General features: G+C 52.8%; 2 protein-coding genes across 3 annotated transcripts in view; one reads left to right on the plus strand and one right to left on the minus strand.

The window, feature by feature from the left end:
- Window positions 1-5,679, plus strand: part of CCT7 (chaperonin containing TCP1 subunit 7) — a 16,057-nt gene extending 10,378 nt beyond the window's left edge. Inside the window, exons 7-13 of one of the 2 annotated variants that reach the window (XM_025049277.1) lie at window positions 1,386-1,550; window positions 2,356-2,544; window positions 3,166-3,263; window positions 3,639-3,771; window positions 4,244-4,450; window positions 5,309-5,467; window positions 5,580-5,679. In XM_025049277.1, the coding sequence (XP_024905045.1) occupies window positions 1,386-1,550; window positions 2,356-2,544; window positions 3,166-3,263; window positions 3,639-3,771; window positions 4,244-4,450; window positions 5,309-5,467; window positions 5,580-5,624 (996 nt within the window). In that variant the 3' untranslated portion in view covers window positions 5,625-5,679. Of the gene's footprint in view, window positions 1-1,385; window positions 1,551-2,355; window positions 2,545-3,165; window positions 3,264-3,638; window positions 3,772-4,243; window positions 4,451-5,308 lie in introns of both variants that reach the window. The other variant, XM_006905175.3, reaches the window with a different exon arrangement.
- A 3,068-nt stretch (window positions 5,680-8,747) lies between these two features.
- FBXO41 (F-box protein 41) lies at window positions 8,748-20,296 on the minus strand. Its single transcript, XM_006905176.2, has 12 exons — window positions 19,395-20,296; window positions 17,690-17,915; window positions 17,139-17,212; window positions 16,521-16,879; window positions 15,447-15,688; window positions 15,104-15,219; window positions 14,828-14,980; window positions 14,557-14,652; window positions 13,112-13,230; window positions 12,775-12,933; window positions 11,397-11,512; window positions 8,748-11,276 (listed from the first exon to the last, which is right to left on the minus strand). The coding sequence occupies exons 1-12, from the start codon at window positions 20,294-20,296 to the stop codon at window positions 11,214-11,216; spliced, it is 2,625 nt and encodes an 874-aa protein (XP_006905238.1). The 3' UTR covers window positions 8,748-11,213.
- Between the last annotated feature and the right edge of the window lie 1,763 nt (window positions 20,297-22,059).

Genomic DNA, 22,059 nt, shown 5'->3' on the forward strand with positions numbered 1-22,059 from the left:
CTGTATTCCTTGAAGTAGTTGGTATCACCACTATTTATTCAGTCACTCAAACCAGAAATCTGCGGTTATCCCTGAAAACCTTTCCAACTTCGTACAACTTGTTAGTGATTGTCTCATTTTTCCTACCAAATTACTGTTTATTTCTTTAATCTATCTCTTACGTATTCCCAAGACGGTTGTTCTAACAGTAGTAACCCTTCCTCCAGTCTTGCATCCCCTAAATCCATTCTCTCTGTTGCATTGTGAAATTCCCAGTTTACTACCCTGTGTGTAAAGCCTTTTGGGATTCTGCATTGCCTGCAGGATAAGAGCCAGATCTTAGGAGAGCCTGTAAAATTCCCCTGAACTGGTCCCTGCCTTTTACTTTGTATTCTAGCAACTGCAAATGTCTTTTCATTCCCTGATTCCACCACATTGCCTCACCTCTTGGGAACACCTCTTTCTTTTTTCTGTTTGACTAATTTCTGCTGAGCCATCTTGATTCAGCTCAAGCCTCACCCCCTATAGGAGGCTATGGATTTGAATGATGCAGAATCTGTTTACTGATAGGTTACAGTATTAGAGATCAGGATTGTAAATTAGCACTGGCAGAGAACATTCAGATCACTGAACTGAATACCACTTTTTATGGAGTGGGAAATGACTTGGTCATTTAGTAAGGAAAAGATCTGAGCGTTAAGCCTAAGTTTCCTAGTAGTGCCGAAGACAGTCCCAGGTACAGCATGCTTTCTGTTATGCCTTGCTATTAAATCCAGCCCAGAAGAAGCTCTGTTATGGAACAAGCTGTGGAAGTTCATGTTTTGAGGGATCGAGATGTGGGAGGCCACAATGATAGCGTGGGTACTATGTAGGGAATTTCTAACCTTTGTGACCTTTTTGGCTTCATCTTCTGGGAAGAAGAAGCACCTAGCATACAGCACGCATGCCAGAGTGAGTGTGTGTGTGTGTGTGTAGGTGTGTAGGTGTGTGCAGTAGGAGAAGACTAGGGGGTTGGGAGTTGGGATTGAAGGGGAAGGCATTAGACAGCCTGTGCCTTATTCATAAATGCTTACCTCTTTTCCTGGCACTGTAGGTAAATACAGCGTTATCCGTTGGCACCTGCTTTGGAGGCCATCTAAGAAGACAGCCAAAATAAGCCTTTACTATGCTTATTAGTCTCTGTACCTGACTAATTTTCCTTATACTGAAGTGACAACCAAAATATGTTTTGTATTTTTCCCAGCTTTTATGATAATGGAAAAGTTTTAACAGTAAAATTAAAGCATGGTTAACTCTTTCAGATTCACAGGAATGGACACACATTATTAATCCAGCATACCACCAGCTTGATTTCATTTCATGCCAGTACTGAACTGTTGAACTGTTTGTTTGTTTTTTTTTAACAGGAGTCCCAGTTGGTAGCTGGTGTTGCATTCAAGAAGACTTTCTCTTATGCTGGGTTTGAAATGCAGCCCAAAAAATACCATAATCCAAAGATCGCCCTTTTAAATGTTGAGCTCGAACTGAAAGCTGAGAAAGATAATGCTGAAATCAGAGTCCACACAGTTGAGGTAGGCCCCACAAGCTAGGTGTGGCATGGAAATGGGCAGCTTTCTGGGCCAAAGCCTCGGGTGTTGTGGCTGTCTTGGATCCAGCTCTGTTCTTAAGGCTTCTGAGGGTCCCTTTCCCCTCCTGTGCCCCAACATATTGATATCTAAATACTGGGCCCACTTCTTTACTCACTATTCTCTCTCTGAGTGACCTAGACCTGAGGAGATTTGAATAGGGCAGACCTGCTGAAATACCCTCTGGTCCCAAACAAAGGCCAGCAGGGGCTCCCTAGCTATACAGTCAGCCCAGTATTTTGATCGCTCTGGTTTGGGCAGATGTGGGCTCCTCCCCTTTTAGACTGGGTGCTGTGCTGCAGGGACAGGTGTGCTCCCACTATGGATATTATCAGGGCTGTCTTGAGGTAGCCGTGTCACCCAGCTCTCTGCAAGTGCTCTTGGGAAATGTGTCTCCAACTCAGAATGGCCTTTGGGGGAAGGAGTCTTGTCACTGGGAACTCCATGGGTGCAGTGCCTCAGGAGGCTAGAACTCATCCAGATTAAACTATTTCTCACAACCTGGCAATGCCATCTCTGGAGTAGCTCCCAGTCCTGGGGTTATTTTCTGCTTTTGTGTTTGTAAGTTTTAGGTGGTTTCTAAGTTATCTCATAGGAGCTTTGTTGACTTGGACTGAGGAGAGGCTATTCTCTTTACACTTGTTAATTCCCAAATAAATCAGAGTATTTTATCTTGGGGGATATATTTTAGCCCACCGTATATGCTAATCTCCATTCCAAAGCATCTTTATCCTTTTCTGGGTCTCTTCAGGATTATCAGGCAATTGTCGATGCTGAGTGGAACATTCTCTATGACAAGTTAGAGAGGATCCATCATTCTGGAGCCAAAGTCGTCTTGTCCAAACTCCCTATTGGGGATGTGGCCACCCAGTACTTTGCCGACAGGGACATGTTCTGTGCTGGCCGAGTGCCAGAAGAGGATCTGAAGAGGACAATGATGGTAACTGAACTTTCACTGGCTGCTGTTTGGCCTTTGTGACCCTGGAAGGGGTTTTTATTTACCTCTGGTAGACAGGAATGCACTGTTAGATTGGCATGTGAATCCAGGCCTGTCTTCTTAACTCTTTTTGTCATGAAGCAGTCTGGTCCCAGGGTGCATATGCTCAGATACAAAAGTTAGTCTAACCAAAGCAAGTCAGGAAATCTGATTTGCGAGGGAACTTAGCAATAATGCCATGAGTAGCTGGATAAACTCAAGTATTGATGCTTCCAGCCAGGTTTCCTTCCAGACACTTTAAGTCTAAAGCACCAATCCTAACTTCAGTTGCTCTGCCCAAAGCATCCTAATTTGAGGAAAGGGTGTTGGGTGAAACAAAGGGTCCCCATCTCCTTTTAACTAGGCCTGTTTGCCCTTCACATGTCTTAGGTCTATTTTGTTTTCACCTTTTGGAGGTGGTAAGGGTCACCTGGAGGTCAAGGGCGAGAGTGGGTTATCCAGTGCAGAGGGCTCTGGGGTACGGTGGCACAGTCCAGCATGGGAATTGGCTTTGTGACTAAATGGCAGGAAACTTGCTGGTATGGTGTGAGCCTTCACTGCTAGATGATCTTGCCTTCTCCTCAGGCCTGCGGAGGCTCCATCCAGACCAGTGTGAATGCTCTGTCAGCGGATGTGCTGGGCCGCTGCCAAGTCTTTGAAGAGACCCAGATTGGAGGCGAAAGGTGAGATGTTGGCTGGGACTACATCTTGGCTGAGTTCACAAAACTTACCTGGCTCTGGCCTCCTGCCATCCTTTGGGTGTGATATATAGCATGTGTTACTCTTTTTTGAGGCCTCACCTTTTGGGGCATAAAGAGTTCAGATATAGAGTGCTGTGGGAGGGAAGATCACTTTGAGTCAGAAGTCTGACTCCACAGTCTTTTATGTCCCATGGTACAGCCCCAGATCTACCCAATGAAATGTGTTTAAGGGTGAGATTGGGGAACCTTAGTGAGAAACAGAAAAGTAGCAGCTGAGTGTTGGGACGATTTGGTGAGGTCAGAACACAGCGGATTGTCAGCGGACAGTTCACATGTATAATTTGGCCCTGGATATAGGTACAATTTCTTCACTGGCTGCCCCAAGGCAAAGACTTGCACCATCATCCTCCGCGGTGGCGCCGAGCAGTTCATGGAGGAGACAGAGCGATCCCTGCATGATGCCATCATGATTGTCAGAAGGGCCATCAAGGTACTGGGCTGGTGGCTTCCTGCCTGCACAACACAGTCTCCATCCCAAGCTGATGAGACCTTAGATTTGTGTGGTGATTCCTTCCCTGGGTGGCATGCAGGCACTGATTGCCTCACAAATCGTGAACATCCTTAGTCTCTCAAAATAGGTCACATTGCCTTTAAGGTTAAGACCTGTTCTTGTGCGCAAACTGGATCCAAGGTAATCAGCCATCCCAGGGTTTGTGCCAGTGTCCTCAAGCTATAGGCAACTTTAAAGGTAGTCAGGAACTGTAAACTTCACTGGGTTGAAGTTGGGATATGCTAGACAAGGGCCATGTTTAGGCTTCCTGGGGCTTGGGATGGGAGAAGGAATAGGAACCACTCTCTTTCTGGGCTTGGGGACCTATTGGCTAAGTGGCTCAACTTTTTCATGGCTGGTGCTTGGGCCAGGAGGAACCGCTTGTGTTGAGGGCTGGGTCTGGTTTCTGCAGAATGATTCAGTGGTGGCTGGTGGTGGAGCCATTGAGATGGAGCTCTCCAAGTACCTGCGGGATTATTCAAGGACCATTCCAGGAAAACAGCAGTTGCTGATTGGGGCATATGCCAAGGCCTTGGAAATTATCCCACGCCAGCTGTGTGACAATGCTGGCTTTGATGCCACAAACATCCTCAATAAGCTGCGAGCTCGGCATGCGCAGGTGGGTCCTTCCTCTCCTCGGAGTCCAGGGATTAGGTCGATGGGGCTAGATTCTAAGTGTATGCTGCGCTTAGTCAAACTCTGTGCTCAGCACAGGTGATGGGGCTGAAACTAAACCTGGTACCAACGAACTGCCTCTTCTGAAGGCAGAGGCAAAGCCACAGTGGCAGGACTGGAGGTTCCAGGGTTTCTTCAGTGCTTCTATCAAGGGTACAATCACTCCTCATAGTGTGATCAGAGGAGCCAGAGGAGCCCTGCGGCCCCTGCCTGGAAGCACACTGACCATGTGTGGTGGGTTTCTGGGCATGGTTGTGAAGCACTCCAGAGCCAGCCATGGCTCTGCCACCTCCACGTTGTCACCTCTGAGGTCTTCATTTGTTCATTTGCTACTTAGCAAATATATATTTAGAGATGTTTGTTAAGTGCTGGACACTGACAGCAGCAGCACTTAGTGAGTGACCTTGCTTTTGACTTGTGTTAGGACTTTAAGCAAGTCACTTTACCTCTGTGTCTCAGTTTCCTCATCTGTAAGGTGAGGACTAATGGAAGCAGTGAGATAAGGGGTTGGACAGTGTTTCTCTTGAGAACCATGGCTTGATATATGCAGTCCTCCCCAGGCAGCACCTCGGAAGAGGGCCAGAGCTGTATGAGCAGCATCCAGAGTTTGACGGGGATGGTTGGTTGGCAGGAGTGGGAAGAGGTGGAGTTCCAGGTTCCTGTTGCGATGTCATCTTCTCAGGGAAGTGTGGGCAAGCTCAGCGAATCAGGATTCCTAACATTCCGAGTCTTTTGTAAGGTGGGTATACAAGAAGAGATTTGGAAGCAGTTCTGTGTTACCTCCTCTGTTCTCTTCTTTCAGGGGGGCATGTGGTATGGGGTAGACATCAACAATGAGGACATTGCTGACAACTTCGAGGCCTTTGTATGGGAGCCAGCTATGGTGCGGATCAATGCCTTGACTGCAGCCTCTGAGGCCGCGTGCCTTATTGTGTCTGTAGATGAAACCATCAAGAACCCTCGCTCAACAGTGGACGCACCCCCAGCTGCTGGCCGCGGCCGAGGTCGTGGCCGTCCCCACTGAGGGGCATCTCACCCCTCACACGAGTGGCTGGCAGGCTGGCTGCAGGGTGCGCTCACTCTCGTCTTGGTTAATTGGTATTACAAGGGAAGGGTAGTAATTGGCCCACTGTTCTCACTAGAGGTTATTTAAATAAAACTTAAGACTTAGAATTCACTTTGCAAATTATTTGGGGACAGGCATTTTACTCATCAAATATCTTGATTATAGCTTAGGATTTTGACTTTGTATGTACTCAAAAGGTAGAAAAATTATTTTTCTTCCTACTGGGTTGTCTTCAGCAGCCTCTAGTTATTAAGGCAGAGTGTGGTCACTCTGCCAGTGGGATGCTCCGCCTAAGTGGCCCCTGTTTAGAAGTAGCTGAGAGATGTGGAGTTGCTTCCTTTTCTTCTGAATTCATCTTATTTAGCCCTGGCCTAGCCACGCACTATTCCCGGGATTTCTCTGGGTTTGAGTAAATGTGTTACATGATCTTGCCTGACCCTTCTACCTCCATATTCTTTTGGTGCAGTCTTGTGGCCACATCCTCTAAACTCTAGTGACCTCTTAGAAGTCCATTGAGGAGGTGGCTGAATGAGCACCCACCTGGTCTCAGTTCAACCACAGTGGTCGTGAGGGTCCCTTTCTCTCCTTGACCAGTGCCAAGTTTGGATTGACCACAGATCAGCTGGAAATCAGCAGGGTCTAACTACCTCCTCGTTTATACTAATCCTGAGAGCTGGCCTATAGCTAGCTGTAATTAGTAATTATTGGTAAATAAGTCACCTTAAGCCACTGAAGCTTTTGCTGCCTGAAACTGAGAAGTGTTTTTTAAAAAAAGAGAAATCTGAGTCCAACCATCCCTGGTTTGATAGATTCAAAAGCAGAATAGGGTAGTGGGCAGGTCCAGACTTTGGAATCTGGCATCCCTCCTAATTCGATGGTCTTTGGGTAAACTAATCGTTCTGAGCCTCAGCTGTTACACCTGTATGAAGATAGGAACATCTGGCTCAAAAGTTGGGGTAAATGCTCATCTACTTGTTTGATGCTAGCACCACTCACTGTTTAAGCCTAAACACCTGTTCTGATTTCATATATTTTTAAGACATGAATAATCAGTTCAGTGGGGCAACTCCCTTTTGTATAATGGGGACGTCAAGGTCAGACCATGATGGGAGCTTGGTCTCTCCTAGGCCAAAGCCTTGATTGGCTGGCCAGAGCCACCCGAGGTAGCCAAGCCAGTTAGGGACTGAGCAGTGCCTGCTGCGCCTGTTGTATTTGTGCTGGGGTTGCCCTTAAAGATGGCCTCTCTTGGCTGACAAAAATAGCACCCCAAGGCTTTTTGTCTGCATGCAGACATAAAGGAAGCTGTGGCAGGGGCAGTAACTTGCATGGCCTACCCCAGCAACGTCTAGTCCAGAGACAGGTTTAATGCTTCATTCACCCCGTTAATGCCATTCAGGTCATCCACCTCCTTCCTGCCCTCAGTGCACTTTAGCTGCAGAAAGGCTTGGTGATAGACGGACAGATATGCCACCTACCATTTACTATTCCAGTTTCACCATCTTTTATTGGATACAAAGCCATAAATTCTCTGATGCCCATGTGAGTCTTTAAATACATACTCAGGTACATTCGGCAAAGGGCATCTAGGGGCAATGTGGAACAAAGTGCTGGGATGGTGATGCCTGGGTGGGGCAGATAAGTGGGGCCAGGGAAGGCCCCCTGGGGGCTGGAGGTACAGGCACCACTTCAGAAACAAAACCAAAAATTGCTCTCCACCCCTCTGCCTGATTTGCTTGGGGTGGGGGGAAGCTTCCCTCTCAGCTCAGGCCCATTGCAACCTGGCTGTGCAGGGAAGGCAGGGCCTAGGGGTCACTTGTGGAGGTCCCCACCAGTGGTTCCCACTAGAGCCAAGCCTACTGGCACCAGCCACAAGGCAAGCCTAGGTCACCTCAGACCTCTGCACCTGAATGCAAGACCCCTGCCAGGGCAGAGCCAAGGCTGGGAAGCCCAAGGCCAAGCCTCCCTGGGGCCTGCCAGCGGTGGACTCATGATGGGGAAGCCTGCCTGATTGTCGGGGCAGTTGGGACTGGCCCGGGTCCCAAGGAGTTGGGGAGGGAATAGGAGCTGGTTGCCTTAGTTGGCCCTGGTACTCTGATCTTCACCCAGTCCTATACCTTATCCTCAGGCAAGGGCTGTAGATGAACACACTTATCCAGGAATAAATAAATACACATGATACACAGCAATATATACAGAAATGCAGGCCTGGGACAAGGCTGGGTGAGAAAGCATGGCCACCAGGGCCAAAGACATGCCAGGCTCCTGGGGAAGGGAAGTTATACTCATCAGGGACTGACAGGCTGGGACAGATCCCATCAGTTTGAGTTTAGTCCTCTGGGCACTTGGGCCCTGCACCCACTCACCATCTCTCCTATGATCACCTCAAGTCCTCCAGGAACTAGGTCTTTGGCACCAATAGTCACTCTGGAAAGGTCTTCAACTTAGCGCCTTGGAAGGATTGGGGCCTGGGCAGCTCCCCACTGTGGCCCAAAGGACTAGAGACCAGGACCAGGGGTACAGTTGGGACCCAAAGGCAAAGGATAGAATCAAACCTTGGAGCAGCAGGCCTTGGGGAAGGAGGTGGCTTTTTTTTTTTTTTCTTCTCTTAAAGCATCTCCTGCGGGGCTGGCTCAAGCGCCACTCTCGTGGGACTAGAAAAACAAGCTGCTTTGGTCCTTAGGTGGTTTCTCCTGGCTGGTGAAAAGCCATGTTCTGAGCAGCCCACTCCCTCTCCCTCAGGGATCCAGACACACAGCATCTCTTCTGTTCACAGCCCGAAGAAAGCATGATGAAGTCATCAAGCCAAGTGTGCCGAGAACCTCCCCGGAGCTGGGTGGGGCTGGGCTGTGTGGCAGGGAGAGGTGATAGGGACACCATCCATGGCACCTCTACAGATGCCTGGGTCCCTGGAGTAGAGCCTGCCTTGCTTTGCTTTGCTATTCCTCTTTGCATCATTAGGTGTGAGATATGGAGGGCTCTTCTTTGGGTGAGTAAAGGATGAGGTGCTACCAGGGATGCCAGGGGCCTTCCATCCCTATTCCCCATCCTCAGCCCTAGCTGACGGTTGACAAGTGGAACGTCCTAGTCAACGAAAGCTCCCTGCCTCATCCCCATGAGATGTAAAAAATAGCGTTGAGTTGGTGGGGAGGCGGGGTGGGGGTGGGGGGCTTGCAAACCTGCCACTTTCCAGGGCAGGCGTGCAATGAGACACGCTGTGACCTGTGTTCCCATTGGCAGGGGCTTTAGCCTGTGTGATGTGCACTCCCACACATCCTTCACATACTCGGCTAGAAAACATAGGTTGGGGCACTTGGTGGGTTTCCTGGCAACATCTAAACCCATGAGAAGCGAACTTCCCACCAGCCGGAGAGGGAGTCTTGTTCACTCGGCTGCCTGCACTGCTGGTGGTGCTCAGGGCGTTTGCACAAATGAATGAACCTACTACTGGCATCAGCCCTTTCAGGACCACCTTTCTCCCACTCTAGCTCACTACCCACGCACCTTGACTTCCTTTCCCAAGGCTAATGCTGGGCATTCCGGTGGGCACCCACCCAGGGAGAAAATGCCCAAAGCCTTATATTCAGGGATAGAGACTTTCTGGGGAAGAAAAAGTCCCTCAGTAGGGCAGGCTCTGGCTGGCCATGCAGGGCATCTCTTTGTGCTTTGTCCAGGAGACAGGCAGGGCAGCACCTCTGGTCATGGGGTCATGGGGAACAGGGGCTACAGGGGGTGCAGTTGGAAGGCTGGCCTGATGCACCCAGGGCATCCAGGCCCTGAGTGAATCTCCATCTGCAGGCCAGAAAAGTTGTGCTTCTCCTTCCTGTGACTCATTGGGGGCAAGGCTGGGGATGTGGGAGCCAATGGAGCCAGCTGCTCTGGCGTGGGTTTGCCACACAGCCAAGGCTTTGTGCAAGACCTACAGGAAGTTGCCAACATGAGACCCTTGGTATCTGGGGTCTTCAAAGGACAGGGACAGAATAAGCCATGGGAAGAAGTCGTCAACAATGAAAAGAGCCAGGCCAGCTGGGTATGGAGCCAGGGAAGCTGGGTGCACTGTGGAATCTGTGGGGCCTAGCTCGGGAGGACTCATCACAGGGTAACCAAGGGCTGGGTCTTGATGTCCAAGCCAGGTTGTGGCAGCAAGTTGGGTACCTGGAAAGGACTTTGAAACTAGAGGAGCCCAGCCCCAGCCAGGACCAGTGCCTAATGGTTAGGGCTGAGAGCCAGTCCTGTGCAGGAGAGAAGAAAACCCTAAGCTGGATCTAGGTGAATGTTTGAAAGAACTTTCCAACAGGTTAGCAGTACCCACAACCTCTGAGCCACTGCAGTTCTGCAGAGGAACTGGGAAGGCCTGAGTCTTTTGAGCCTTAGTGCTGGGACCTGGTCTTGCATGCAAAGGCTAGTAAAACCCCCCACTTGCATTCTGTGTCTTCTCAGCCAAGCAGCTGTGGCTTAGGCCCCGCAACCGCCCCAGGCAGAAGGCTCCCAGCAGAGCCCTCGCCGATGGGGCTGGTGGAGACTGAGGAGGGGGACAAGTCCAGTGAGGGTGTTCTTCCTCTCCAGCCTAGCTCCCTACCAGGGCCACATCCTTAAGTAAGCTAGCCAGACAAAGAAGAAGTCAAACCACCCTCCTCATGGCCTCCCCGGGGCCCCAGCACAGAGGGTAGCACAGTGACTCCCTCCCACCTAGCCTTGGGGACTCAAAGGCCATTGGAGTCCTGCCCAAGCACCTGGATTAGTACAACGTTCCTTCTCACAGGTGACAGAGTTTCCCAGGGTAAGGGCCTTGCCCCTCTAGAGGCTCGGGATTGCTGATAGGTATGGAAACATGTACCTTTTAGCTCGGAATTTAGCTCTGGTGTGTCATGGGGTATGTGGTGGCTAAGAGGCGGGATCTTGTCTTTTCTACAGCAATAAAAACTTTTTTTCTCTTCCTGGCAATTTTCCCCTTTTGGGAGGATGGTCTCAATGTTCCATGGAGAAGTTCTAGGTCAAGGTTTTGCCCTTCCAAGCCCATTCCCACTACCTCACTGTACCCCTGCCCCCCACCTTTGGCTGACCACATGCCCAGACCCCTAGGCCTATTTGTTATCCATGGAGAATGTGGACCCAGAGCCCAGGTGGGCTGTCTGAAGAGGGTGTCCCACAGAAGGCTGAGACAGGGCAAGGCAAGGAGAAGAGCCCTCTTTGCCAAGTCTGAGCTGCCTTGCACAGCTCCCTCTGGGCTGGGGTCTAGCAGAGGTCCCAGACCGGGAGGCTGGGCTTCGGGAAGGGGAGGCCTGCCCAAACAGCCTGAGCAGCCAAGGAGCCACTGGGTGGTTATTGCAAATCCTTGGGGCAATGACACCAGGTGCTGGTGGTGACTCAGCTCCTCTCTGGCTGTGCCCAGATGGCTGTTCCAACTGGGGGTGGGGTAGGGACCAGGGGGTAGCTTCTGTCCAAGCCCCTGCCCTGGAGAGGCATGTCCAGGGTCAAGCCTGTGGCTCCACTGTCCCAGGAAGAGGACAGGAAACTGTCAACCCCTCCTTGTAAGCCAGGGATAACACTAGGCTAGGTCAAGTACAAATCAGGGTCCTTCTGGAGGTCCAAAGAGAGTGCTCTGGTGTGGGGCTGGCAGGGGCCCTGCCGCCCTCCACCCGGGTTAGCAGCCACCTTCCACCTTGATGTGCAGGATCTTAGAGAAGCCCGGCCTCCGTCGCAGGGCCTGCAGACCGAACCCTGGGTTAGTTCCCCTCAGGGCCAGACAGGTGGGGACTTCCCATCACCAGCCCCAACCTAAAGATGCCGCTTGGGATCGGGGGTGGCCTCCGAGCCAGTTCCTCACCTGGAGTTTTGTCACCATGTCCTCAAACAGCTTCTGGGCCTCAGGACTGTTGGGCTCTTTGAAATAATCGGCAATCCCAATCTGGACCACAATGGACTTGAGGTTCCGACAAATGCCTGGGAAAAGGTAGGTAAGGTAGGGACCCATGTTTGGCCCAATCAGAGGGCCTGCCTCCTTTCCTCTTACTAACGAAACCAGAGCCCTACTGAGAAACAGTCAAGTGCCAGGCGCTGGGAACATAAAGAGAAGAGCAGACCCATGCTGTTCAGGGGCTCAACTGGACAATGGAAGAAGGTGAAGGGTGAGGTCCAAGAGCAGAGGCTGCGGTGGACTCTGGGAGGGTGAGTGGGCAGCAGCCAAGTGTGCAGGTGCTCTGGGAACTTCTCTGGCAGAGGGGACAGTTGTGCTATGGCCTGGGCATTTGGAAATGAATGACAAGCACAGTGAGGATGATGGGTCTTGACTGGTAGCAGAGTGCTTAAAGGACTGTGTGTTGCCATGAGTCAGGGGAGGAGGAGCAAGAAGGTCAGGAGGCTGAGAGGGTCCCAGAGGTCATGGTTTTGGAAGCTGAGCAGTTAGTTCTGGTGGTCAGTTCAGGCCAAGGCCATGAGGCTGAAGGGGAGGGAAGAAGAGGGTCCTGGAGATCATAAGGTCAAGGAAACTTCAGCACTTGGGACATGGAGTCCTCCCAGGGGCCAAACGGTCCTGGATGATGGTCTCACCTGATGAGTGTGAGCAGCCTGAGTTGGGCACTTGTGTCCTCAATGAAGGTAGAAGAATGACTAGGAGTGGACTAGGTAGCTGGAGGGAGGTGGGGCCAGAGGAGGTATGACTTGGAGTCTACACCAGGGGGAGGGGAATCTTTCTCCTGAGGACTGTCTTCAGGGACTCATTATCTCATTTAATTCTCTTACTCATTCTAGAAAGTCAGCTTAGAAGATGGAGACAGAACTCAGAGAAGTATAGTAACTTGCCCAAAGTCACACAGCTAATAAGCAGTAAAATCAGAATTGAGGCCCAGGTCAGTCTACTCCAGAATCTGGTGCTCTTAACCCATTTGTTCTCTTGCCTCTGCCCTTAGCTGGAGGCACACAAGGGGTCAGATGGTGCTGCACAGCTTCTGTCTCCAACGTGGGTGGAGCACAGGCCAATAAATGTCTGCTGAACTGAACTATTTGGACCAGATGCTGGCAGGCCTTGAATGCTGCACTGCCCTCAGAAGGCACTGGTGGCAAAGCCAGGACTAGAACCCTGGTCAGTCTAACCTTAGCACTGGTACTTGCTATCTAGGAGTGACAGGAAGTTGGTTATGCTACATGCTGATAAAGCATGGTAAGAGATGACACTTGTACCCCACCCTGCATTCCCCATCACTCACTGTTGAAATGTAGCAGGGCCTTGGGGGTGACAGGGGTGGCCGTGAGCACCAGCATTTCCAGTCCCTTCAGACCTTCCCGACAGACCTCAGCTGCCACCTCCTGGGTGATCTCTGACACATGGTCCAGCTCTAGGACCTGCAGCCGCATGCAGTTTCTCGCTAGGAAGAGGGAAGAAGAGGGGAGGTCCTGCTGCAAACTCCCCAGGTTGCCTCCTGCCCAGTGCCCTGATGCTCCCGCCACCACCAAGGCTGCAGCCCCAAGCCCCTCTGGAATTTCAGTGTTGCACCCATGACTGCTTGCCATTAACCCCTGCCCCAATCCCAAGGAAAGACTCACCGAGTGATGCCAGGCCCTGCACCCCACAGCCGGCACCCCCAACCCCCAGGGCCCGGAGGTGGGGCCAACAGCGACCGATCATCTGCAGGCAGCGATTACTGAAGCGTGTGGGCTGCTGGCTGGAGAATAGGGGGCAGGAAGGGCTGTCAGGGAAGCCACTAGTTGCATGACAGCCCAAGCCTGCTCCTCCTTTGGACCACACTCGGGTAAGGGCCCCACCAACCACTCAGTTGCTCAAGTCAGACACCTGGGATCACCTCGACTCCTCTCTCACCTCCTGCTAAGACCTATGAATTCTAATTCCTGAATAAGTCTTCAACCCACACCTCAGACCACTGTCAACATTCACGTGGATTATCACCAGTCTCCCTAATTCATCCTCCAAGCTCTTGACAGTGAGCCAGTCATTCCTACATTCTCTCACTCAGTCATTAAGCAAATGGTTCCAAGTGTCTACTACAGCCAAGAACAACTGAGCTAGACCCTGGAGATGTAGTGGTGATGATTCAGACAGGGTCCCTGCCCTCAAAGAGTAAACAGGAAGGTGAAGGGGGAACAAAGAATGTTACTCAACTGATGTAATCTATTTTTTAAGATCTAAAATCCCCCAACTGCCTTCTAGATGAAATGAAAAAATCTAAACCCCTCAGGCAAGGCCTTCCTGACCTTGGCTCAAACTGCCTCTCCACACTCACGGCTCGGCTATGCCCACCACTCACACCAAACTTGCTGTTTCCCTGAAAACTTCATCCCTCAACACTCGCCCCGGCCACAGACATCACTCTGGCTTGGTATTAGGGATGTGGAAATGGACATTTACAGCCTCTGCCACAGCAGTTGAGACAGGTGCCGCAGGAGTGGTGGCAGAGGAGTAGTGACAAATTCTACCAGGGTGTATTTAATGAAGGGACACTAGAAGACCTGGGAGGAGTTGTCACACGGAGTGAGGGCTTGGAGGGCAGGACACAGGGAGCAGAAAAGCCTGATATGTTTGAGGAGCCCCAAGGAGAGCCATGAGTGATCTCACACTCTGGAATCTCCAATAACCAACTCTTTTGTACATTATACACTGACTGCCCTGAACGGCCTTTCATATGCCAAACCAATCTGTCTACTTCTAGCTAGTGTTTACCCAATACTCACTGCAGGCTTGGTGAGCACATCTCATTTGAGCCAGCAACAGTCCTAATAAGGTCAACAGATCTCTAATATCGCCTTCGCTATACAGATTGAAAAACCGAGGCACAATCGAGTCACCAAAAGTCACGCTGTTAGTAAGCCAGGACATGATTCCAGGTCTGATTTTAAGCCTTGCTTCTAACGCCTAAATACACAGATTGATGAATGTTTCCCCAGCCAGCTGATAGAGTGGGCCCAGATAAACTCATTTCTCAGCCCCAGACCACACCCAACTCTGTCCCTTCCCCACCCCTGCCAGGGCTCACCAGGGGTGAAGTGGCGCCACTTGGAGGGAGACAATCTCTCTGCAACCTGCACCGAGGGCCCAAATGACCTCATGGCCTACAGGGTCTGTGGAGCTCCTGTTGAAAAGACAAAGCTGGGGCCACCCACCCCGGTGGCCTCCGCTCCCTTTTCTGGGGCCACAGAGCCCTTGGATCCCTTTGCCTGAGAGGGGGAAGGGTATGCAGGGTCCAGGGATCCCTTGGGCCAGAGGCCAAGAGGGTATGGGCCTTGCATCTGGTGGGGTGGGCCCACCTGTAGGTGACAGCCTGCAGGGCACGGCAGTAGCAGCTGGCCAACCAGAGTGAACGGTCGGTGAGGATGTTAGGACAGTGGGAGATGCGCAGGATCAGCAGGTTGCCCCCCGCCGCCTTCAGCAGGGACTCCAGCCCTGCTTCCAGGCAGCCCCTGGGGATGATCAAGAAGTCAGGGAGCTGCTTGTGGCCACCTCCTCCTCTGGGAAGCATTCACATAATTCTGGGTCTTCGGCCCAGGAGCATCCACCCACCCGCCCACCCACCACGGCCTCACCGGGTGCTCCGGGCATACTCCTCCTTGCTCTCCTTTTTGCCCCGCTGCCGGGGCTTCAGGTTCTGCAGTGTCAGTGAGTGGGCCTGGGTGCACCACTGAGCCAGCATTGACAGGAACTACAGAGAGAGAGGGGTTACCTGCGGATGGGGTGCTGAGTTTGGTTGGCTGGAGGGGGACCAGCTCCAGAATAGGAGGCCTCATGAGAGCATTTTAGGGAGCCAGACAGGAGCTAGGGTATTATAAGCATTGCAAGGCCAGACCTGGAAGGGCTAGACTCAGAGTGGGAAGATCTTTCAGAGCAGGGGTGAGTGGGAGGGCAGGGGCAACGGGCAGGGACAGGCACCTTGGAACAGACTCGGGCATTCTCGAGCAGGACCCGTGTCCAGACGGCAGGGTGGCGGGCCACGAAGCGCCAGTCCCGACAGACCTCGGCGGCATGCAGCAGTGTGCGTGTGTCCAGGTAGGTGAAAATGCAGAACAGGGCAGCTCGCATCTTGAGGATCTCCGGGCTGATGACCTCGTTGGAGCGGGAGGGGCTGCCCCTCTCTGCTCGCCGACCCCGCCCACTGCCTCCCTCAGGGCGGGCTGCACAATACCAGAGGATCAAAGGTGAGTGTCAAGCATCAAAGGACAGCATGGGGATGTGGGTGGGGAACTGGGATAAGGTGGGAGCTGTAGGAGGAAAGGGCTGAGACACCCATGCTGGGGAACCAGCACCTTGGAAAGAAGGACAAGGGGCCTCTGCTTCCCCTTCCTCTGCATTACCCCCAGAACTAATTTTGCAAATTAGGAAAAGGTGGCCTTTCCTCAAGTAAACTCTTTTTAAGATCATATATCATCACATAGTCCAAACTCACCCCCTAGATGAGGCAGCTGAGTCAAGTTTGGAGAAGGAAAGGGTCTAGAGGGTTAGGGTACAGATGGATAGAAACCAGGCCTCTGTGAACAGAAGGCAGATGGGAAGCTCCCCAGGGCAGTCACAAAGGTACAGCCATACACCCTGACCCGAATCCTCTCACCTCCTCACCCTGACCCAGCCACATATGTGCATGGCCTTGTGTGCATATGGGAAGGCATGCTCTCCAACTGCTCCAGGGGGCTCAGTGTCTGGAGTCAACACTCAGCTACTCTCCCATAAATGTCAAGGAGCTCACCACATAAATGGACCCCCTAAGATATGGCATCCTTGTGCAAAGTCCAACCTGAGCACGTTGTAATGCAGCACTGCCCTGTCACATGAGTTCCCGCTCCAGGCTTGCAGGGTGCTATGTGGAAGTGCATCATTCTCATTGTGGGAAGTCTGAGGCAAGGGGAAAGGAGGTGCAGGAGCCCAGGAGACATACTGCCTCAGTCCTGTGTTCCTTCAGAAGGCCAGTACCAAGGACCTGGTCTCTTTGCCCACCCACCCAAGGCTCACCTGAGAGTCGGCAGCTGCTCAATGGCCCAGCCATAGCAGGCCCGGGGCGGGGGGCGTCCGAGGGGCCCTCAGCCTCTGACTCAGTGGTTCGGGAGCCCACATCTGAGACATCACCCTCTTCCCCCTCTGTGCTGTGTCGGCGGGGTCTTCGCTGCCAGTTCTGGATGGCCTGGCGCCGCAGGCCTGAGCTTCGAGTAGGTGGGGCCCGCTCCGAGCCACCATTGGCAGCCTGGGCCCGTGTGCCCAAGCCCCCAGGGCCATTGTCCTCTGGGGCCCCCTCTTCTGGCCGGGGCAACTCGAGACTGTCACTGTCATAGCAGCCTGAGCTCTGGGATGCAGCTGGGACTCGGCTGGAGGCTCTGGGATGGGGTAGACCAAAGAGTAAGGAGAAGGGAGGGCATCAGGTCTGCCCAAAGTACCCCCACCACCAGCCAAGGGAGACCGACCCGCCCTACTTTCCAAGAGCCCCCTCTGAGTATGGAAAGGCAGACAGAGGTGATCCAGGGAGGATGGGGGTGGGAGGTGCCGAGCCTCCAGACGGGTCAGCCATCCAGTGGGCCAATGGAATTTTCCAAGGTGAGGGTGGGCTTAGTGGGGTGGGCTAGGCCCAAGGCTTACCCTGTGCTGGGAGAGGAACCATGCCGTGACACTGCGTATGTGCTAGGCATGGCCGAGCCTGCGTGGTGTTCTCGCTGTGGGCCCCCAGAGCGGGAGGGAAAGGAAGGGAAGCAGAGGAAGCAAGAGAATGAGAAGGAGCAGGAGGAACAGGGCACAAGACGGAGAGAAGAGAAGAGAGAAGAAGGAAAAAAGTTGGGAAAGATGGACAAATAGACAGACAGACAGCCCAGAGAGGTAGGCTCACCAGCCCCCTCCCTGCAGCCGCCCAGCACCCCAGACCCGGCTTGTGGCTCCTGGGCTCTCATTTACAGAGATGGACAGAGATAGACTCCTGAATCACACCTCACTATAGTCTCAGGGGCCTGTACTTCTGCCCAGTCGGAGGTTCTGCCCTTTTCCTAGTCCCCTACTTCAGGCCTGCAGCTGCTCATGGGGAAGAGCCAAAAAAGGGAAGCATGGAGCATTACAGGGGGGGATATCAGGCCACATGTGAGAGGAGTTTATGGGGGCCCGGTGTGCAGATGGAGGAAGGAAGATAGGTGGGAACTCACCAATCTGCCTGGGACTCGGGTCCCGGGCCCAGCGCCACTTCCCCCAGCTCCACGGCCCAGGCTGGTACTTGGTGTGCTGCCACAGCTGCTGCTGATGACCTGCAGCTGCCGTTCAGCACGGTCAGCCCGCTCAAGGAGCTCCTCAATGAACTGCTGCAGCCGCAGCTTGGCGCTGGCCTCCCGTGCCGCCGTCTCCTTCAGGAACTGGTCGATCTGCACCACCTCCCTGGGCCCAGAGCAATCTCTTACCCCACTGCCTTGGCCTCGCTGCCCAGCCACCCTCTGGAGGAGGCCCTGGCCAGAGGGGAGCAACATGGGTACAGCTGCCCACTGGGTCTGCTCATGGGCACGTGGGTACATGCAGAACAGGCCCGGGCACCCTGCCTCACACAATGGCACACACAGAAATGCCTGCATATACTCCAAGTCACACACTCACACCCCACCCAGCCAGCCCCTAACACAAAACTAGACACCCTTGCTCCCCACAGAAATCCTTAGGCATAACAGTCACCTCTTCCCTCCAGACACACTCACAGGTGTACACAATCACACAGCCATGTACACAATCACACATGCGCGCGCGCACACACACGCACTCCCGTACCTGTACACATATCGCGTTCATTCACAGGCACACAGTCGGAGACAGGCACAGTCCCAACAACACATTCAAAAACGCGCACGTGTGCGCATGCACACGCACGTGCGCGCGCGCACACACACACACACACACATACACACTTTCAGAAATGTTCTCAGATGCAGAAGCATACTTCCAGTTATACCAACCTCCAGGAGTTGCACGTACACACAGCACAAGAGTCACAAGAGTATTTATTCCCGAATGCATTCAGTTGTTCATGCTTCCACACAACCTTGATGAGGACCTCCTTGGTGCCAAGCACTGTCCTAGGTATTGAGGACTGGGCAGTGAACAAAGCAGAGAAAAACTCCTGTCCCCATGAAGCTTATATCACTATGAGGACAGATTAATAACACCTACATATTTCATAATTCTACATTTAAAGACTAGAGAAATAAAGAGACGCCAGCAAAGAAGACTGAGAAGAAGCAGACAAAAGACAGAAGGCGATTCAAGAAGACTATCCTGGAAGCCAAGTGAAGAAAGTGTTTCAAGGATTAGCTGTGTTAAACGCTGCTGATGGGCCAATTAAGATGATGGCTTGGCTTTGGCAACTTGAAGATTGTTGGTGACATGGAGGACGGTGGTGGAGGTGGATACCTGATCAAGAGTGGGTTCAAGAGAGAATGTGAGGAAAGGAATTGGAGACAAGGAACATAACACTTTCACGAGTTGTTCTCTGTAAGGAGGAGAGAAAAGGGTCAGCTCAAGGGGGAGGTAGGGTTATGTATGGCCGATGGGAGAAATGAGCTTGTTTGTATGCTTTTAGGAATGACAGTAGATAGAGAAAATCTGATGAGGGCAAAGGGAAAGGGGCAAGATGGAAGAGGATCCGGCCATAACGCAAAAGCTGGCCTTGGCTAGAATAGAGAATAATGAGAAGCCGTCTTCACAGGCCCGCACACGGCCATACTGCCATGGTCTGGCAGTCCTAAACACACACTTATGACACCATCTTGGCCCCACACGCACCATCATTACACACTCAGAGTCACACACAGTCACACACTCAGGAACATTCGTAGGAACGTCCACCACAAGGCCCTGCGGGCCACTCACTGCTGCTTGCGGCTCAGCTCCTGCTCCTTGTGCACCAGGTCCTGCTTGAGCGAGGCCAGCAGCTCCACACTCACGTCCACCTGGCGCGAGAGCTCAGACGCACGCTCCTCCAGCTCCTCCTTCTCACGCCCCAGTCGCGCGCTCTCCTGTCGCGCAGTCTCCAGCTCCGCTGCCTTGCGCTCCAGCTCGGCCTGCAGCCGGCCCACCTGGCCTGCGATCTTTTGCTCCACCTCCTCACTCAGCCGCTCCAGCCGCCTGTCCACCTCCAGTTTTTCCAGCGCGCGGATCTTGAGGCGCGCCAGGCCTTCCTCGTAAGCCACATCCGCGGGTGAGGGAGATGCGGGAGAAGCGGATGCGGGCCCGGGGCAAGGGCCGGGGCCAGAGCCGGGAGGTGGCGTCGAGCACGCGGAGGAGGTCACGGACTTGCGGGCGAACAGCTCTCCCAGTGGGATCTCAATCTCGCGCAGCGCGTAGCGCGCGGCGGCGGTGGGCACGAGGCCCGGCTCTGCCAGCTCCTCGCAGGGCAGGCTGGCAGGCACCAGGTCGCCGGGAAAGTGGGCGAGAGGTGCGTGGTGGTGGTGGTGGTGTAGCAAGTGGGGCGTGGCCGGTGACGGCCCGGCGGCCTGCTCCTTGCCCTGGAAGGACGTGCTCTCGAAGACCTCACGCCGGGCACCCGGCACGGCCAGCAGGGCGGCAGGCTCGGGCGCCAGCGGGAAGCCTGAGGCAGCAGCGGCTGCAGCCGCAGCGGCGGCGCCATCGCAGATGCTGTTGGTCTTGGAGAGGATGTAGAGCGTCTCGTAGGTGTGGCTGTACTCCAGGTGCGCGCGCAGTGACGACAGGCTCCGGAAGCGCTTGTGCTCCCCGCAGCGGGGGCAGCGGTAGGGCAGGTCCAGCGAGGCCATGGCCCCGCCGCCCGCGTGGCGCCCAGGCTCCACTGCGGCCGCCCCACTGGTCAGCTGGGCGCACTCATGGGGGGCCGTGGGCGAGCCCCCCTGCAGGATCAGGAAGGCTCAGGGCACCCGCAGCCAGGGGCAAGGAGACTAGAAGAGAGGGAGGGAGTAAGTCTTAGGAGGGGGTAGCCCCGCGCCCCCTCCTCCCACCCCATATCTCCCACCCGTGAGGAGAAACTGACTTCCCCAGAAAACACGTGCCCAGAAGAGAGGGGCGAGGGGAGACCCATGGCCTAATCTTCCAGAGGGGACTGGCCTGCTCTGGTACCTGTGTGAGGGCCTTTACATGTACGAGAGTGAGAAAGAATGAGAATTCTTTAAGAAAAAATAAAGGCATTAGTTTTATTTTTAATAGTTCCAACCTGGACATAACCCAAGTCCCCATCACCAGCAGAATGAATAAACTGTGGTATATTCATAATAAAATATTACCCAGCAGTAAGAAAAGGAACCACTGGTACATGCAACAACATGGATGAATCCATTCAATGTATGTTACATGAAAGAAGCCAGACCAGACTGCATACTGTAGGATTCCATATACGTGGATTCAAGAACAGATTAAATTGAAGATAATAAAGTCAGATAGAGGTAAGTTACCTCTGGGGGAGCTATAGACTGAGAAGGGATAGGAGGGAACCTTATGTGATGCTGAAACTTCTGTGACATTCTATACCTTGATCTGAGTGGTGGTGTATACATATGTAAACAATCAAGCTGTACACTTAAGATGAATGCACTATATGTATATCTCAAAAGAAAATATCCTTAAAAGAAGATGCTTATTTCCATGCCATGCAAACCACACCCATAAGATAGCCTGGACTATTGGTACCATGTTGCAGTGATCAGGATGTTACTTCACCTGATAATACCTCTGTAAGTATGTGTCACTGTTTGTTCCTCTCCCTGCTTCTGTACCACATCCTCCCATCCCTGCCACTCCAGGCACCTAGGTCTTTTTTCTCAGATTTCTTTGCTAGATTGGTCTCCATTAAGTGCCCTTGTCCTCCCCAGGCCCCTTCTTGCAAGGGCCATGATATTTGTCTTACCCAGGCCCCTTCTGGCACAATTCACCAACCACCCTTCCCAGAATCCCACCCTTGGTCACCCTAAATTCCTGCTACCCATCCCTTCTTATCTCTGGCTTCTGGTCACCCCTCCCCTGCCTCATGGGGTCTATACTCCATTCCTCACTGCCATCCTCTTCCTAACTGCCCACAATCGAGTTTCAACCACCTTTTGCTGTCTCTATGCTCCACCAGATCACAGACTGTGTGCTAGTCAGACAATTCAGCTGACGCCAAGAGTCTTTACCCACTTGGTCTTTTGGCTGATGATACTCCGGATCCCTCTATCTTTACAGGCTGCTCCTCATTTGGGTTCTCTGACCTCCTCTTCTTGCTAATCTTCCTGTCTCTCTGATGGGAGGTTGGCCTTCATACCCTCTTTGCCTCTATCCTCTTCCCAGGCAGTCTCATTCACTCCCACAGATTAACTCAGACCTTTTAAGCCATTGAGTCTCAGTTCTGCCTCCCCATCCCAATCTGTTCTTGAATTCTGTTTGCTCTGGCATTTCCATATGGATATATGGGTGGATGTCTGTTTCCTTTGCCAGCCCAGAACCCAGTCCTCCTCCTGAGAACAGCACGCTGCTTAAACCTTGGGGAACCATTCTTCCTTCCCCACTCAGTCCACGCTCTAGGTGGGGGTTG

This window comes from Pteropus alecto, unplaced genomic scaffold, assembly GCF_000325575.1.
Source record: "Pteropus alecto unplaced genomic scaffold, ASM32557v1 scaffold100, whole genome shotgun sequence".
Classification (NCBI taxonomy): Eukaryota; Metazoa; Chordata; class Mammalia; order Chiroptera; family Pteropodidae; genus Pteropus; species Pteropus alecto.

Bases quoted from the DNA above. Each gene is read 5' to 3' on its own strand.
- FBXO41 (XM_006905176.2), bottom strand. From the start codon at position 20,296: ATGGCCTCGCTGGACCTGCCCTACCGCTGCCCCCGCTGCGGGGAGCAC. The intron at 17,213-17,689 runs GTGAGTTCCCAC...GGGGGCCCACAG, and splicing joins CCCGAGTCCCAGGCAGATTG to CGAGAACACCACGCAGGCTC. The intron at 11,277-11,396 runs GTGAGGAACTGG...TTCGGTCTGCAG, and splicing joins ACATGGTGACAAAACTCCAG to GCCCTGCGACGGAGGCCGGG.